The 20,092-nt window shown below is 37.3% G+C and overlaps 1 protein-coding gene across 1 annotated transcript; it reads right to left on the bottom strand.

Annotated features, from left to right (window-relative positions):
• Window positions 1–4,874: 4,874 nt before the first annotated feature.
• LOC132560995 (mucin-2-like) lies at window positions 4,875–6,646 on the bottom strand. The gene is made up of 2 exons (XM_060225707.1): window positions 6,569–6,646; window positions 4,875–6,032 (listed from the first exon to the last, which is right to left on the bottom strand). Exons 1-2 carry the CDS (start codon window positions 6,644–6,646, stop codon window positions 4,875–4,877), a joined length of 1,236 nt encoding a protein of 411 aa, XP_060081690.1.
• Window positions 6,647–20,092: the final 13,446 nt, after the last annotated feature.

Here is a 20,092-nt window from a genome sequence, read left to right as displayed (position 1 = left end):
ACCTGCTGCACGCTTTTCAAAACATTATATCACAGGTAGTTTGTCTGACGACATTAGAAAGCTTTCAATCAGTAGAAAGGTCAAATAACTAATTAATTAAAGTTTTATATAAAAGTGTTACTTTCTCACGGAATCAATTCCTTAACTAAACATAGAGAAAAAACATGCGACAGCTACACGGTTATTAAATTGATAGTATTAAATAAATGTATTATTGAAACCATTTTGAGAGCTGGAATATTGTAAAGAGGTAAAAATGAAGAATACTTGAAATGAGAGACAAATATAAACACCTTAAATTCTGATCAAGTCTGATCTTTTTATTCTGGTGTCGAAAAAATTTATTGGCATGTCACTTTCAGATAATTCATTTAATTTTCTGTTATTTTAAATGTAAATCATACGTAATCAGTGTTTCTGGAAGTGAAGTAGTTTTCATGTTTCTATTTACAAGTGGTCTTCAATGACAGCCTGTGACATCTAGCTTGAAACAGTGATTGTTTTGTCTTGCAGCAGTTGTCCATATTTTTGCATTAACATTATTGTGACGAGGAATGACAAACTGAGCAGTTGTGTAATTCTTCACAAGCCACCACTGGTAATATAATGAGAAATAATGTAGGATGCTTTGTCAGCCAGTTTTTGTTTCGTAACTATGAATTCTGTGTTAGACACGATTAGAACAGATGAAGCGGTAGAGATGTTGCGGAAGTCTGTGTTGGGATCCATAAAGAGGCTGTAATGGGTCTTCCTGCTGGTGACACAGTGTGTGGTTTCTTTTGTTTAAGAAAACAAGGTTATTTTCTGGACAGAAGTTTCAGGTTTTAAATGTTATTCTCATTAAATTAATTCATAAACCAACAAGTCTGACATGTTTTTAACAGCATGACTTTTAAACACAAACACTTAAAGCAGTTCAATAGAATTCAGCATGTGAACACATAATACTACTTTGACTGTTTCTTCAAATTGCACAACTCATTGTCTTGTAACTATCACATGGAACCAAATGCTACCATAACTAGCTTCAGCATTTGGCTTCTGTCACAAATTCGAGTTGAACTGTTCCACTCCATGATCTTTCCTCTGTTCCTATACTTCCATTTGTTGCACTGCTAATTGTGGACTGACAGGCAGCAATCTTGGAATCATTCTCAAAATTTATATGTAAGTTTTAAGTTCTCCTTGGTCTCTAGTTGAACATTTGTTTTATGTTATACTTGTTCTGTCAGTGTTCTTTCAAAACTTTCGTACTTGTGCTGTCAGCGTCCCTTGGAATCTATGATACTTGTACTGTCAGTGTCCCTCAGAATGTAATATATCTATACTGTCATTGTCCTTAGTAACCTTTTATACAGTCAGTGGCCTTCAGAAATTACTATAGTTACATTGCCACTGTTCTAGTGAATCTTTTAACCTTGTAATGTTAGACTTATTTGTCTCTCCCAATCTTTTATGGCTACTATTTCACATCATTTTAACATCACAGTGGGAGATTTGATCTTTCAGTGATAGTGACATTTATCAGATACACAGTTATCTGCCCTTGTTTTACATATAAGTCCTACCTGTCCTGATTGAGGTCAGCAGGAATTGTCCTGTCGTTCACATTGGCCATGATGGATTGCTGTGAGGCATCCCTGCCCAGGAACAGCATGAGTTTTGTTAGGCAAGGTCAAACTTAGCATGAACTGACGCTATTTACTGTATAAGAAATGGTCTGTTTAAATCTGTCTGAAATTAGATAATATTTGAGTTCAAAGGTTTGCAAATCATTTAGTCTCTGTATTTGTTACTATTACAGATGAAAGTTTCATAATAACTTATAAATGATAAAGTAATGATGTATAATGTTTTTTTTGTAAGAAAGCATTGTCTGTGATTTTGGTTTATTAGTAAAAAAAACAATAAATCGTCTCAGAAGTGAACTTCTCTTTGGTCAGTCTTATAGATTTTTTCTTTATGGTTATGATGCCAAGGCAGGGTGTTCATCATCTGGCAACTGTCAACTTTTTACTGGAAATGGCTGATTGATAGAACAGATTAGACTAAATGTGGTCAGAAGCATCCTTAAGGAAAGGGGAGCCAGGTTTATATAAAGGGTGGTTCTCTGCCCCACAAGGCCTGAGGAACATTACGCAAAAGGAAAAATTATCAAATTCTTTGAACATCTTTCTTCTTTAGGGAAATAGAGAGAAATAGAGTAAATCTTTAAATATCCTTCTCCCACAGGAATTGGTGGACTCTCTCCAATTTTTATGTAAAGCATTCTTGGATGAAGGAGGGAAAAACTTTGTATGATAGGTTGTCTCATGCCTTAGGGCTAGTGATGCAGAGTTGAATAGGTGAAATATTGCAAGTCTTTTAAATCCTTTTGCAGGAGTGCCTGCATTCTGTCCCTAATTGGTCAAAATTATCCTAGGTGAAGAGGAAGCCTGGTGATTTTGGTGGGTCCTTTGGGTGGGGCCCAGTAAGGAATATAAGGCAAATTCATTGAAATCCTTCTTCTTCTGGAAGAATGCCTGGATTTTGTATTAATTTGGTGTAAAGCAAGCTTAAAGGGAATGGGAATCAATTTTGTATATACTATTTGTCTTTGCCTTCTTGGACTGGACAAGTAGAGCCAATGGGGGAAATCGGCAAATTCTTTGAAAATCATTCTTTATTTCGCAGGAATGGTTTTATTCTGTTCCAATTTAGTCTGAAGCATCTTTTGAAGAAGGGAAATCAATTTTGTTTAAATGATGGTTTCATCTCTTGGAGATGGCAACGGCAGGTTCCAATAGGGAAAATAGGAAAAGTTGTTTAAAATCCTTCTCCTTTTGTAGGAAAGCAAGGATCATGCTTCAGTTTGGTCCGAAGAATCCTTTAGCAAAGAGGAATCTATTATGTATAAATAGTGGGTCACAGTCCCTGTGGCAGGAAGGGTGAGGTCCAATATGGGAAATAGAGATTCTGTCCCAATTTGGTCTGAAGCATCTCAAGGTGAAAAAAGCCAATGATTAGTGTCATAACTGCCCTGTGGTTGGAAGGGTGGTGTCATAGCTGCCCCTGTGGTTGGAAGGGTGGGGCCCAGTAGGGGATATATAACAAATTCACTGAAATCCTTCTGCTGACTATAAATGACAGTATTTTGTTGAGATTTGGTATGAACAGGGCCGGAAGAAAAATACTGCAAATCAATAAATTCCAGAATCATTGTTAATGATATTTTGCAGTGAAGTGCCAAGGCAAAGGGTATGGCAAATGGTGAACCAAAAGTGTGAATTATATGGTCTCAACTTCCCAGAGGCCTCCTGTCAAGATATGGTATTATGAAACACTCTTCTTTGGAAGAGTCTTCAGGTGTTAAATAGTAAATTTCATGACCCATGGTTCTCACTTTACCACATGGGGAGGTGGATAAAGTTTATGATAGTTTATATAGTAAACATATAGTTTTGATTATAATTTGTTTTAAATTTTCAATGGAAATTATTTATAGCTGTTGCCAGTTATGAACTTGGGATTGCAGTGTAGAGTTATAAATATTTTTCATTTGAATTGCACCTGTATACCATAGTTCAAGTTGTCTGAATTTGTCAACATGAGCATAATTTTTTGCATATTTATGTTGTAACAAAACAGACAGCTTTTATAGGGCTAAATTAGGGAAATGTACTCCTTAGTCCAAAAGCTGAAAAGATTATTCTCCACATAAAAACAGACTTTTTTCCTGTTATTCAGTGGTTGACAGAAATAATCTTTCTCCATTGCAGAGCCATCAGCTGTCACTTTGGTTGGAAGATCATATTTCTTAATTAAAGTGAAGTTATCAAAATCATTTTGTTTTCAATCGTATAAGGTGCATGAAGTCCATGATAAAACATTATGCATCTGGAGGAATAGAGCCGCTGAATAAGAGCACTAATGTATTTGCAATGGTCAGTCATTTCTGTGAGATCAAAGACCAGTGACGCTTTGTGATCCCTTTATGTCCACCATTATTGTTTTATTTTCATGGCATAATGTCACAAATTGGTTTGAAAAAAATTCACATTCCACAAACATTGTCAGAGGACAACACAGCCATGATCCCTGTTCTTTAACTGTTGTTTCTTATGGAGACGTGTTGTCAAGTCTGGACGTCATGTGACAGCTTTTCTGACCCATAATTATCTCAACGTCCAAATATGGATGTAATCCCAGACAAACCCACTTCCTTGGAAACACAAATTCTGACACGATATCATTAAAGCTCAACTTATCTGTCTTTGTCAAGCCCAACAAATTACATGTCTATACAAAACATGGTGGAATAATAAGGGTTGATGGGGCAGGAGTATTTTAAGTCCATCGTAAAACGTTGTCCCCTTAACTGTATAGTAAATGGGCAATTACAAGATGTTCAAAGTGAGGCTTCGTGTTACTGTCATTGAAATCTCTACATTCTTTAGTTGTCTTGTACAAATTTGTGATTGAATCTGTTTTGGTAGACCATGATATACATGTACAATGGTATTCTCAACCTCACAATGGATCAGCCCTGAGATAAAGTCTGTTAGCAGTATCCTCTTGTAGACAGTACATGGGACAACCTCAACATATCCACTCCAGTAAGTCATTTTGATATCCAGACCCTCCAGTGTTCTTCCTAGACATTTTCAACTTGGAAGCAAATGTAAATCCGTCACACAACAGAGATTAAGGTGTTGAAGGCAGGTGACATTACATAGATTACAAACTGACAAGGCAGAGTAGATCAAAACGGTTGCAGAAATAATGGTTATATCAGGTGAATACTGTAATATAATAGGTAACTGGTTGAGATGACAACTATACAGGGACAGAAAATTAGATGAAATAACAGCTGTTTAGAAAGTGACAAATACCTACTAAATGACAATTGTATAGAAGTTTAAAGTGTAGGAGCTGGCAGCTGTGTAGGAGGTGACAAGTGTATAGGAGCTGGCAGCTGTGTAGGAGTTGACAACTGTGTAGGAGTTGACAAGTGTATAGGAGCTGGCAGCTGTGTAGAAGGTGACAAATGTATAGGAGCTGGGAGCTGTGTAGGAAATGACAAGTATATAGGAGCTTGCAGCTGTGTAGGAGGTGACAAGTATATAGAAGCTTGCAGCTGTGTAGGAGGTGACAAGTATATAGGAGCTGGCAGCTGTGTAGGAGGTGACAAGTAGATAGGAGCTTGCAGCTGTGTAGGAGGTGACAAGTATATAGGAGCTGGCAGCTGTGTGGGAGGTGACAAGTATATAGGAGCTGGCAGCTGTGTGGGAGATGACAAGTATATAGGAGCTTGCAGCTGTGTAGGAGATGTCAAGTATATAGGAGCTGGCAGCTGTGTGGGAGGTGACAAGTATATAGGAGCTTGCAGTTGTGTAGGTTGTGACAAGTATATAGGAGCTGGCAGCTGTGTGGGAGGTGACAAGTATATAGGAGCTTGCAGCTGTGTAGGAGGTGACAAGTATATAGGAGCTGGCAGCTGTGTAGGAGGTGACAAGTATATAGGAACTGGCAGTTTGTGTAGGAGGTGACAAGTGTATAGGAGCTGGCAGCTGTGTAGGAGGTGACAAGTATATAGGAGCTGGCAGCTGTGTAGGAGTTGACAAGTGTATAGGTGACAAGTATATAGGAGCTGGCAGCTGTGTAGGAGGTGACAAGTGTATAGGAGCTGGCAGCTGTGTAGGAGGTGACAAGTAGATAGGAGCTGGCAGCTGTGTAGGAGGTGACAAGTATATAGGAGCTGGCAGCTGTGTAGGAGGTGACAAGTGTATAGGAGCTGGCAGCTGGCTAGGAGTTGACAAGTGTATAGCAGCTGGCAGCTGTGTGGGAGATGACAAGTGTATAGGAGCTGACAACTGTGTAGGAGTTGACAGGTGTATAGGAGCTGGCAGCTGTGTAGGAGATGACAATTGTTTAGGAGCTGGCAGCTGGCTAGGAGGTGACAAGTGTATAGGAACTGGCAGCTGTGTGGGACGTGACAAGTGTAAAGGAGCTGACAGCTGTGTAGGAGGGGACAAGTATATAGGAGCTGGCAGCTGTGTGGGAGGTGACAAATGTATAGGAATTGACAGCTGTGTAGGAGGTGACGAAGTATATAAGAGCTGGCAGCTGTGTAGGAGGTGACAAGTGTATAGGAGCTGGCAGCTGTGTAGGAGGTGACAAAAATAAAAATGGCAATTTTGTGAGGTGACAAGTATATAGGAGCTGGAAAAGTTTAATTATTGTACGTCACGTGATCTTAACAATTAATATTTTGAACCGTAATTTACACTTTAGCTCTCCTTTTCTCAATGGAAAATTGTTCTGAAGACAGCTGGCCTAGCCAACCAAAACATGTCAACAAATATAATTTAAGCTACAAAATCCCTGGTGTTGATGCTCCATCCTATATCTACTTGTGATTATGTATCATCTATGGAGCTCTACTAGAATACTCCAGTATCCACCTAGGATTCCTCCACCAATACTCCTACCAACCAGTACCACACACAGGCTGTTGGACTCCTCTACCCATACACCAACCAGTACCACACACAGGACTTTGGATAACTCTACCGATACACCTACCAACCAGTACCACCCACAGGACGTTGGATTCCTCTACCCATACACCAACCAGTACCACCCACAGGACATTGGACTCTTCCATCCTTTTGTACTTTTCCAGAATGTGACAATTGTGTAGGAGGTGACAAGTGTATAAGAGGTGACAACTGTGTAGGATGTGACAATTGTGTAGGATGTGACAAGTGTGTAGGATGTGACAATTGTATATGAACAGGCAGCTGTGTAGGAGGTGACAAGTGTGTAGGAGGTGACAATTGTGTAGAAGTTGACAAGTGTATATGAGCTGGCAGCTGTGTAGGAGGTGACAAGTGTGTAGGATGTGACAAGTGTATAGGAGCTGACAGCTGTGTAGGAGGTGACAAGTGTGTAGGAGTTGGCAATTGTGTAGGATGTGACAATTGTGTAGGATGTGACAAGTGTGTAGGATGTGACAATTGTATATGAACAGGCAGCTGTGTAGGAGGTGACAAGTGTGTAGGAGGTGACAATTGTGTAGAAGTTGACAAGTGTATATGAGCTGGCAGCTGTGTAGGAGGTGACAAGTGTGTAGGATGTGACAAGTGTATAGGAGCTGACAGCTGTGTAGGATGTGACAATTGTGTAGAAGTTGACAAGTATATATGAACTGGCAGCTGTGTAGGAAGTGACAAATGTTATAGGGAGTGACAATGCGTATTGAATGTGACAATTGTTACTATGAAATAGGAAATGACCTATGAGAAAAGCTGACAACTGTACAGTAAGTGATGAATTTTAAAAAGCTGGCATCTGTTAAGGAAGTGGCAAGGTTTACAGTGGTAACAACTGTTACTGTGAAATAGGAAATGACCTATGACAGGAGCTGACAACTGGACAATAACGACAAATATAAAGGAAGTGACAACAGTTTTACTTTGGCGACAACTGTTAAGGAATGGTCAAGGTTTAGGAAAAGATAACAATATAGGAGAGGACAACTCTATAGAAGCTGAAACTGCCTAATGTAACAAACTGACAACTGAATAGAAAGTTTTGCCAGTTATGGCTCATCAGGGCAAAATTACAATTTCTTGCCCCTAACGTACCCCCAAAGTGTTATCGTCATCACATAATGTTTATTGTTTTCTAGTACGGTGGAAATATATCGATGACATCTTTTTCTATCTTGACCCAATCACGTGAGGATCTCACCACCTTCATGGAACTCATTTCACACCACGATCAAACAAACCACAGAGATAAGTACTAAGAAAGTTGCCTTTTTTTTCATAAAGGAGGATAACACGTTAGGAACCAGAGTCTTTAACAAGCCCACTACTGCATTCATGTATCTAAATTATTACAGCTGTCACCCTTTACACCAAAAAGACAACTTATTTTATACACAAGCATTAATGGTTAGGAAATTATGCAGTGCAGATACATATTTTGAGGAGGAATGCAAAGAATTTTTGAATAGCTTCCTTAAATAGGGATACCCTATATAGTGAAGCTGTTAACCAATCCAGGAACAAGTCATGAAATGATTTGTTTACAAACAAAACAGAAACGGCAACAAGTTTTGTACCATTTACACTAGCTACCTTACAACCCACAATATTCACCTATAATCAGAACCATACATGAGCACAAGAACTTTCCGAAGGACAATTTAAAAAGCATACTACAGGGAAGACATAAAGTGTATTAGGGCGCAAAAACTGTAAAAGCCTCAATTATGTGTAATAAATGTGGCATCCAATATGTTGGACAAACAGTAAACGTCAGAAGCCAAGGTCATCTTTATGATATACAGAACTAAGATAAATGTAAACCAGTAGCAGTACATTTCTCATTGCCCGATCATACTGTCAATGATGTCAAGGTTGTTGGCATAACGACGAGCGTCAGTGACGTCACCAATAGGCTACGAGCTGAGGAAGCGTGGATTCAAACATTGAAAATCAAGCAGCCATGGGGAGTGAACGTTATTGTATAATGGTTAAAACAAAATCAACGCCGCGGAAGATTGAAAAGGCGATACCTTGTATACGATGTGGGAAAACATATGCAAGCCTAAAGACTTTAAAGAGACAGTCATGTAATTTGTGCCATATGGTATTAGTGTAAGATTTGCAGAAAATGGTTCACCAGGAAGGATGCTCATGGGAGGCACATTAGAGCAGATACCAGGTGGAACCAGAGATTTTTACGCAAGAGCTTGGGAAACCAGAACTGTTTAGAAGACCAGAGGAGGCATTGACAAGGAAACGGTTAGAGAGAGTGAAGTTTCGTATAAAACCGGCACAGACTCTTTCTGTCATTGATTATCACAGCTAAACAAGACTGGGCCTAGACACTGCAATGGAAAGGGTGTGAAAAGATCTTGAACTAAGTGACAGTGAGTCGGATAGCAGAGCCTCTGTTCCTAATCCATCAGAAGAAGAGGATGGAGATGATTGACTTTAAAGCATAATGATTGCTAAGACAAAAAAGACTAATATATATATATAGAGAGACATAAGGTAAAACATACGTGGTATAGCATGTTAATCACTGGTAAATAGGATAATTGTTGCACTTTTATATAAAGTAAAAAATCTACATTTTAAAATAATGTGGTAATTAGAGTTATGGCCCCTGTGGCAATGGAATAATATATTATCATGTGATGAGGGTATCACTTAAAGGGTGCATTAGGGGCAAGAAATTGTCGTAATTTTGCCCTGACGATCTGTAACTGACAAAACCAGAAATAACTTATACCTACTACTTAACTTGTTGAAATTGGTTAATGTTGAACACTCCTACATATGGTGTCTTATTAATTTTATTGAGTGATTCCCTGCATACCCGTTGGTATCCATCTTCCAGGGATTGAACTACCTAAAGATCCTACATATCTACAGGCTTGGCTCCTTCCTCCATCTTTTGGAATGGAAAGTTACAATTGACTAGTAACTGACACATATCCCGGTATAGTAGGTGGCATCTGTACAGTAATTTGTAGGAAGTGACAACTCTATAGGAAATGACAGTTATATAGGTGTTGACAACTATATACGTATATGAGATGACAACTATATACGTATATGAGATGAGAACTATATACGTATATGAGATGACAACTATATAGGTATATGAGATGACAGCTGTTTATAAGGAGATGACAGCTGTATAGATATATGAGATGACAGCTGTTTACAAGGAGATGACAGCTGTATAGGTATATGAGATGACAGCTGTATAGGTATATGAGATGACAGCTGTTTACAAGGAGATGACAGCTGTATAGGTATATGAGATGACAGCTGTATAGATATATGAGATGACAGCTGTTTATAAGGAGATGACAGCTGTATAGATATATGAGATGACAGCTGTTTACAAGGAGATGACAGCTGTATAGGTATATGAGATGACAGCTGTTTATAAGGAGATGACAGCTGTATAGGTATATGAGATGACAGCTGTATAGGTATATGAGATGACAGCTGTATAGGTATATGAGATGACAGCTGTATAGGTATATGAGATGACAGCTGTTTATAAGGAGATGACAGCTGTATAGGTATATGAGATGACAGCTGTATAGGTATATGAGATGACAGCTGTATAGGTATATGAGATGACAGCTGTATAGATATATGAGATGACAGCTGTATAGGTATATGAGATGACAGCTGTATAGGTATATGAGATGACAGCTGTTTATAAGGAGATGACAGCTGTATAGGTATATGAGATGACAGCTGTTTATATAAGGTGATGACAGCTGTATAGATATGAGATGACAGCTGTATAAGGAGATACAGCTGTATAGAGATGACAGCTGTTTATAAGGTGATGACAGCTGTATAGGTATATGAGATGACAGCTGTATAGGTATATGAGATGACAGCTGTTTATAAGGAGATGACAGCTGTATAGGTATATGAGATGACAGCTGTTTATATAAGGTGATGACAGCTGTATAGGTATATGAGATGACAGCTGTTTATAAGGAGATGACAGCTGTATAGATATATGAGATGACAGCTGTTTACAAGGAGATGACAGCTGTATAGGTATATGAGATGACAACTGTATAGGTATATGAGATGACAGCTGTTTATATAAGGTGATGGCAGCTGTATAGGTATATGAGATGACAGCTGTTTATAAGGAGATGACAGCTGTATAGATATATGAGATGACAGCTGTTTATAAGGTGATGACAGCTGTATAGGTATATGAGATGACAGCTGTTTATAAGGAGATGACAGCTGTATAGGTATATGAGATGACAGCTGTATAGATATATGAGATGACAGCTGTATAGGTATATGAAATGACAGTTGTACAGGAGGTGACAAATGTATATGAGGTGACAAATGTATATGAGAAGTCAAATGTGTAGATATATGATATGACAACTGTGTAGGAGGTGACAATGTAAAAGAGATCATGACTATGTAGGTATATGAGACAATAACTGTACAGTAGGTGACAAATGTATATAAGGTGACAACTATTTAGAAGGTGACAATGTATAGGAGGTGACAAATGTATATAAGGTGACAACTATTTAGAAGGTGACAATGTATAGGAGGTGACAAATGTATATAAGGTGACAACTATTTAGAAGGTGACAACTGTATAGAAGGTGACAATGTATAGAAGGTGACAACTGTATAGGAGGTGACAATGTATAGAAGGTGACAATGTATAGGAGGTGACAATGCATAGGAGGTGACAATGTATAGGAGGTGACAATGTATAGGAAGTGACAATGTAAAGAAGGTGACAACTGTATAGGAGGTAACAATGTATAGAAGGTGACAATGTAAAGAAGGTGACAATGTATAGAAGGTGACAACTATTTAGAAGGTGACAACTGTATAGAAGGTGACAATGTATAGAAGGTGACAACTATTTAGAAGGTGACAACTGTATAGAAGGTGACAATGTATAGGAGGTGACAATGCATAGGAGGTGACAATGTATAGGAGGTGACAATGTATAGGAAGTGACAATGTAAAGAAGGTGACAACTGTATAGGAGGTAACAATGTATAGAAGGTGACAATGTATAGGAGGTGACAACTATTTAGAAGGAGACAACTGTATAGGAGGTGACAATGTATAGGAGGTGACAATGTATAGGAGGTGACAACCTATAGGAGGTGACAATGTGTAGAAGGTGACAATGTATAGGAGGTGACAATGTATAGTAGGTGACAATGTATAGAAGGTGACAATATATAGGAGGTGGCAACTGTATAGAAGGTGACAATATATAGAAGGTGACAAATGTATGGGTATATGATATGACAGCTGTACGTGAGGTGACAACTGTATTTGAGGTGACATTAATGTGTAGGAATTGACAGCTGTACAAGTGACATTTTTAAATGTATGAAGGTGCCATTAGCTTGTTTTGTAATCATTTTATACACAATAGATAACATTTGATAACCTAATATTTATTGTTTTTCCTATGTTTTGCAGTAACCATTGCCTGAATTTGGCTTCTCATAAGAAACTTCAGCCATGGTATCATTTACATGGGTTTTTTATATCTAAAATCACAGGGGAATCTGAGAGAGGATTACGAAGCCATTTGGAACCATTTCACGGTCCAAAACTGGTTTCATTTTCTCATCAAAAACTGTACAGACTGTATTAAAGGAGGGTTACTATGGGCAATAAATTTTCGGAGATTGGACCCCTGGTAATTCATTGAATTACAAAAAGGAAATATATTGGATGAAGAATATACATAAACATGCACATAATGTAGATAAGAATCACTTTTTCTAGCCAGTAGGTGTAAAATCTTACTGATGATATTGAAAGAAATTTTGAGCAAATTAGCTATTTTCAGATAGACTCCACTCTACCTTTGTTACATTGTACTGGAGGAACTGAGTAGACATTTTGTCAATTTTAACATATAAATCATTTCAATTACTTGAAATGTCACATGTTTGGGTCAGTGTACCACTGTTGTGCTTAATGTATAAAGATATATTGGTTAGAATGTTTTATGAATTATAAAGAGAAAGGAAGGTTTTTTGATTTAGAGTAAAAATTGTGATGTAGATATTTATCACATGATTGGCTTGTTATCCAGTGAGTTTGCCCGTGTAATAATTTTTGCATTTGTCACTAGTGCAATGTATCCTTGAGTGTTTTTCATTGGCTGTGCTAGTCATTATATCATAATGTCTTTTACTGAGCTAAAGGGATTGTCAACAAGATGGTTGGTGTCATGCTTACTGTGCACATCTCATAATATTTAAGTAAAACATTTTTTCTTGCATATACTATCTGAATTTATATGACCAAACAGCTTCTTCTTTTGTCTTATAAACAGGGGGAAAAAACGATAATGAAATATTTTTTTCTAACTTAATTGAGAATGGATATCTAGAATTTGTCAGTTGGTATGTTTTACAGACCTACGTATAGATAAGTGTATAGTGTTAAAGTAAGACTTTCTACTTTCATTATTGATTTTGGATCAGTTTGATGGCTATGTGAAAGCTGAACTTGAAATAGTATATAATGGTAACTAAATGATGTCTGTCTGGAGAGTGCGAAATATCTGGTCTCAACCCGGTGTAACACCACAGCCAGCTCGTTTCCCGTGTCGTTAAAAATGTGTGACAAAACTAGCTCCTTTTGGTGCCACATTTGTGAGTCATCGTGTTGAAACAAAAACAAGCTGGTAATGACTTGAGTTGCGAACTTCGTACACTGTCTTAAGTATGCGTACGTGTCGAGGAATCTCGCAGACATTACATTTATAGGTGTCATTTAATTTCATTTAAGGGTATATGTGGCAGTTTGGAGCTTGCAGATTGGTTCCAATTTAAATTCAGGAATTTTTCTATGTTACGAAATCTGTGATACAAGGGAAAGTTGGTAAATTAAATTGTCCTCGAGGATTGTGGCTCCATGTACAGCCCTAATGAGAATTACCGCTCTCTCAGATAACGTAAGATCTAGTGTTTGTACTTTAGCGGTATTTAAAAAGGCTTGATTGATTGAAACGTAAGGTTAACCATCTAGTGATTTGTGTAATGCATCGCGTAAGAATTATATTGTGGTGTTTTTGTGTGTGAAGTCTTTCTGTTTCCCTGGTTAAATGAGACTTGCTTTCTACTGATCAGAGGTAGTATTTTTCTCATAATCATGGTTGGGTGTGACACTGTTGGCTTAGTAAACTGTAGATTGTGACATTGTTGGCTTAGTAAACTGTAGGTTGTGACAATGTTGGTTTGGTAAACTGTAGGTTGTGACACTGTTGGTTTGGTAAAATGTAGGTTGTGACAATGTTGGTTTGGTAAACTGTAGGTTGTGACAATGTTGGTTTGGTAAACTGTAGGTGATGACAATGTTGGGTTGGTAAACTTTAGGTTGTGACAATGTTGGTTTGGTAAACTGTAGGTTGTGACAATGTTGGTTTGGTAAACTGTAGGTTGTGACAATGTTGGTTTGGTAAACTGTAGGTTGTGACAATGTTGGTTTGGTAAACTGTAGGTGGTGACACTGTTGGTTTGGTAAACTGTAGGTTGTGACACTGTTGGTTTGGTAAACTGTAGGTTGTGACACTGTTGGTTTGGTAAACTGTAGGTTGTGACACTGTTGGTTTGGTAAACTGTAGGTTGTGACAATGTTGGTTTGGTAAACTGTAGGTTGTGACTATGTTTGTTTGATAAACTGTAGGTTGTGACAATGTTGGTTTGGTAAACTGTAGGTTGTGACAATGTTGGTAAACTGGTTGTGACAATGTTGGTTTGGTAAACTGTAGGTTGTGACAATGTTGGTTTGGTAAACTGTAGGTTGTGACAATGTTTGTTTGATAAACTGTAGGTTGTGACAATGTTGGTTTGGTAAACTGTAGGTTGTGACAATGTTGGTTTGGTAAACTGTAGGTTGTGACAATGTTGGTTTGGTAAACTGTAGGTTGTGACAATGTTGGTTTGGTAAACTGTAGGTTGTGACAATGTTGGTTTGGTAAACTGTAGGTTGTGACAATGTTGGTTTGGTAAACTGTAGGTTGTGACAATGTTGGTTTGGTAAACTGTAGGTTGTGACAATGTTGGTTTGGTAAACTGTAGGTTGTGACAATGTTGGTTTGGTAAACTGTAGGTTGTGACAATGTTGGTTTGGTAAACTGTAGGTTGTGACAATGTTGGTTTGGTAAACTGTAGGTTGTGACAATGTTGGTTTGGTAAACTGTAGGTTGTGACAATGTTGGTTTGGTAAACTGTAGGTTGTGACAATGTTGGTTTGGTAAACTGTAGGTTGTGACAATGTTGGTTTGGTAAACTGTAGGTTGTGACAATGTTGGTTTGGTAAACTGTAGGTAAAGTAAGAAGACATTAAATATAATACAGACCTCAGATCTGTTGTTGATTGATCTTTGAAAATGGAAGCTTTCCTTACCACTGCATAACGTCTCTTAATTTGATACTAAAAGTGAAGATACAAGATACCTCAACAAATGTTTATTTATTTTTTAATGTCTGCAAGGACTAAATATAGAAGTTTGTATTGATCTTTGTCCTAATGGTAATACTCACTCTCCTTTACATCTATAAAGATCAAAATAAATATATTAAGTGTCTGTTAGCTCCTTTTTTGGACCAGTCACATGAACACTGATGGTTGTGTCCTTCGCTAAATAAAGGAACAATATTGCTTCAAGAAGGAACAACAACTTAACTTACCAAAGACATCTACTTAATTGTATAAGATATGAGATTTAATGAATTAGACATCTAACTCAATAAATCTGATTTTGAAAATCAGATAAAGATAAATTGAATATTTAATTTATCAAATTAGGTACTTTATTTAACTTGGTAAAGTAAAGGATCAGTATTGCTCCATGAATAAATGACAGCTTGCCATTGGCATGTAACAGATTTTTACATCCCATCAAAAGTCTAAGGTGTATGTATGTAATTAATTAGTGCTTAGTGAAAACAGTAGATGTGACTTTGTACGGATAATAATTAACTTGTACATTATAAGTCAAGAAGTTGGTGTTGAAATAAAGATAAAAGGCTATCATCAAAGTGGTAGTGATATAATTTTTATTCTGGTCAGAGAAGACATGTTGACATGGTGAAGACTTTCACATATATATCCTCATCAAAGTGCTTAAAGTCAGTCTTTGATAATTTTTCATTTAAATAAAATCTAATCAAAATCTCCTTTGTATTTATACATTTTGATTCCTAAAATTGTCTCGGTATAGGGTAACTGATTCTGTTGTTATTTTTGGTGTCTGTTAGCCTCATTCTGGTATCAACTAGACTGCTTCATTTGATGTCTACTGGACAGTCTCATTCTGGTGTCAACTAGATTGCCTCATTCTGGTGTCTACTAAACAGCCTCATTCTGGTGTCTACTAGGCAGCCTCATTCTGGTATCTACTAGGCAGCTTCATTCTGATGGCTACTAGACAGCCTCATTCTGATGTTTGCTTAAGGCAGCCTCATTCTGATGACCACTACACAGCCTCATTCTCATGGCTACTAGACTGTCTAGCTTGTTAACTGAATGCTTGATTACTTCGTAATTCATTTTTATTTTTATTTATTTTTTAATCTAATGTCAACAACATTCATGCAATATATTTGTATGATAATTTGATCAACACAGCTGTGTACTTTTCGTTCAATAGCTTCAAAGCAGCAATACTACATATCAAGTTAACTGAGTAGAAATCATAGAGCAATTTTAAAGAAAACACAGAAAGGAAATGATAATATGATTTTGTCAAAGAGCTTTTAACAGAACTCACCATCATGATATAGTATGTGTACTGTTCACCTATGAAACTTTTTATCAGATTTCAGGTAAGTCACAAACCAACTTCACTGACTTTGATCTGTCTCACTGATGGCATAAGCATATGCAGACAAAAGAGTGTGCTTGAATGAGGCTGTCTGATATCTACTAGGCAGCTTCATTTTGATGGCTATCAGATTGCCTCATTCTGGTGTCTACTTAAGATACACTCATTCTCGATCGGTATTACCTGAAAAACAAAGCAATGCATCTAATTTTTTTTTTAATTTTTTCAATTTTCTCATGTTGAATTCATGTATGATAAATTGGATTTCACCAAATGAAGGTAGTTTTGTAGGCAACTAATCACTGTACATCAGTACTCTTGTTAAATGATCTCTTTAATTTTCTGTCTCTGTCATTATGCAGAAACCTAACACCAAAAACGTTACCATAGCAACATACTTTTTTTTTTTCAAATTAAAAGATTGAATGGTATTTAGCAAAGGCTTGCGGACAAGACCTGAGCATTGATCTCAATTAGGAAAAAAAGGCTGGTATAAAAATATCTCACTGAAAAAGATACAGTCCTCGCTGGCTGCCACACGTCAGATCAGTGGGACAAAAGACCATCAAGATAATTTCTCCTCTGAAACATCTCAGATAAAATTGGCAGTGAGAGTTGGAAACAGAATGCCAATCTAAATAACCATCAACTTTTTTTAACGGATTCATCCCGAAGATGTCAATTTATTTTCGGTTTGGTAATTTTCAGGTCAAAGAATAAAAGGTTCAGATGAACATTTCAATCAGATGCATCTTGGAAGGAAATGGCTGCTACAAAACAAGATTGGATTAGATTAGAATCTGCAGGAATTCAAACTGACACACTCATAATTTCATATACTGTCATTAACGTTTTCGATTTCTTCACCTCCCACTATTTAGTGGTAGTTTGATTCACATAAGTCATTTCCTCAGAAAACACCAGGGATCACCATCTCCTAAGGTCTGTTCTTGTCTGCTATTTTTTGTAATACTCTCAAAATTCTCAATATTCTAAGGTCTGATTATAGTTATCAACCTATTGTATAGAAAGTCATATGACATGGAGATGTGTGATCAGACAGAGAAATGAGTCTCCTGGGTGTGAGTCTGGAATGATTTGTTCAGCCATGTATGTATGTTTATAATGCACCGGTCAAAAGTTCTCATCATTTTCCAGGTTCATCACAGACTACTATAGTTCTTAATGAATACCATGTTTTAGGCTTCTGTAGAATGTTAACTGACAAAAGTCAATATATTCCATTTCTCGGAAACATACTTATGGTTATGTTTTCAACATTTTAGGAAGTAGAGTGACCTTCCATTATAAGACAGTGGGCAGTTCAGGTTGCCCTTCTTGACTGTGGGCCAATGTTCGTATGTCTGTCTTTCGGCGAGTCTTCAGGGTGCCCTCCTTATGTGGTCCAATGTTCGTATGTCTGTCTTTCGGCCAGTCTTCAGGGTGCCCTTCTTCTGTGGTCCAATGTTTTTATGTCTGTCTTTCGGCGAGTCTTCAGGGTGCCCTCCTTCTGTGGTCCAATGTTTGTATGTCTGTCTTTCGGCCAGTCTTCAGGGTGCCCTCCTTATGTGGTCCAATGTTCGTATGTCTGTCTTTCGGCCAGTCTTCAGGTTGCCCTTCTTCTGTGGTCCAATGTTTGTATGTCTGTCTTTCGGCCAGTCTTCAGGGTGCCCTTCTTCTGTGATGCAATGTTTGTATGTCTGTCTTTTGGCGAGTCTGTAAAACATTCTTGTTATGACTATATTTGGAGTAGTGATGGATGGATTGTTTTAAATGTACATTTCCCTTGGATCCTTGTGTATTGTCTTTTTTGAGGTGGATCTGAAAGTCAAAATAGCTGTCAGGTAGCCATCTTGGATTTAGTCAGTGATAGTTTGCTATTGCTGTCCCTGAAGATGTATTGGATAGCCCATCTCAGATTTCATATGTAGGTTCCCCTTAATCTCTTGTTGTGCATTGAAAATTTTGGGACTGATAAAACAAAACAAATAGTCTACAGGTGGCCATCTTCAGGTTTTATTGCTATTTCTGAAAGTACTGGAGGGATTTCCATTGTAGCTCATTGCCCATATTCAGTGTTCAGACAAAATACGAGGAAATTAGAGAAAAGAATGGAGATGATCAAACTAATAAAAACCTAATCATGGTCACATGATGTTGGTAGCTTATTGTTATTTCATTGCGACTAATTTTTTTCTCGCACTACTAAGATGTATATAGACTATGTATTATAGGTCAATCTGAATCCTAGACGATCAGAAACTGTGGGCGTATGTCGTCTGTAAATTTTCAACATAAAATAATTGGAATTGATTGTAAAAATTCTTTCAGCTAAGGTATTTCCTGAACTGTCCAGTAGTTGCCTTATGTGATATAAGTGAACCAGTTGGTGTAATTTTTTCATTGACTGGAAACTGCATTTTGCAGCTGAGTGACATGTCTGCAGTGATACATCTGGTAAAATCATTTTTATTTAAAATCCCAGAAAGCTTACATGTGATTTATTTTGCTTTGTTTTTTTTCTTCCAATTTCTTCTCTTAACACTTCATAAGAATGGCCAGGAAAGAAATTGTCACATGATATTGATGTGGTGACAAGTGGACGGTCGTCTTGAAAACCGTGTATATTTAATTTTGCTATTTTTAGGCTCTCATGGCTCCTAGATATTTAAATGGCCAGCTGAGTGTTGAGAAACTTTATTTGTGGTATGTATACACTGAACTATTTGCCTGGATTGACTACACTGAGGGGTCACCTGAGGTAGCGTGTTATTTTGACGGGTCACCTGAGGTAGCGTATTATTTTGACGGGTCACCTGAGGTAACGTATTATTTTGGCTGTGTACTTTTAAGTGTCAGAGAAAATAGCAGGTCATTTAAATGCAACGCTGGTTTTTTGCCAGTTTTACAGCAAACAAACCTTGTTCTGTAATAAAATTTTCATCAAATGAAGCAAAAAACTTGAATATAATCACAGTTTTTAATAAAATACTGATATTTGTTCCATTTCACTACAGACGTAGATGGCTGTAAAGTTCAAGCAGAAATAACATTGATATCTCTACAGTCTATATTTCTGAACAGGTGAACAAAAGAAACTGCTCTACAGTATTATGACATTTACTGGTTTGTTGTACGTAAGGGAATGAAACGAGAAATACCTGACCTTATCAGGTTCTGTACCTAAAAGCTGACATCTATGAGAAGGTGTATAGCATACAGAATACTTGATTCTACACCAAATGCCATGCCAAGGGACAGTGAAGTAGCTTTAAAGAATCTGTTTTATCAATTACATTAATCAATCATTACTTTCTCCTCTCTCTAAGTACCATTAAGTTTGTTTTTTCATCTTTGGCAATATCTCACTTTTAGGGGTTAGTCCTCTGAACAAGATATTTCTGTCAGCTGGGTGGCATAAAGACTGATGTTGCCAGTATAATTTGACGGAGTTGGAATCCGTGGTTCTCTTTTTCCGATGATACATTTTATTTCGATGGCACTTTCAAATATTGTATAGCGTTTGAGTAGCCCTAACATCCATTCTTTTCATGTCACCTTAAATGTTAAGAGAATGTAGGAATTAATTGTCACATTCTATTATACCTAGTATTGTAAAATATTTGGCATGGTTTAAAAAGAGTTTGATTCACACAAGTGCATTCAAAGCACTTTACAGAATACATGGAGCAAGTCGGAGTTGTGGCAAGGTATA

The sequence above is a fragment of the Ylistrum balloti genome, unplaced genomic scaffold (assembly GCF_031769215.1).
Source record: "Ylistrum balloti isolate Yb309-2 unplaced genomic scaffold, AGI_CSIRO_Ybal_v1 Utg371134, whole genome shotgun sequence".
Classification (NCBI taxonomy): domain Eukaryota; kingdom Metazoa; phylum Mollusca; class Bivalvia; order Pectinida; family Pectinidae; genus Ylistrum; species Ylistrum balloti.
Note: the sequence above shows the minus strand (reverse complement) of the source record. Positions and strands in the feature narration are given on the sequence as shown.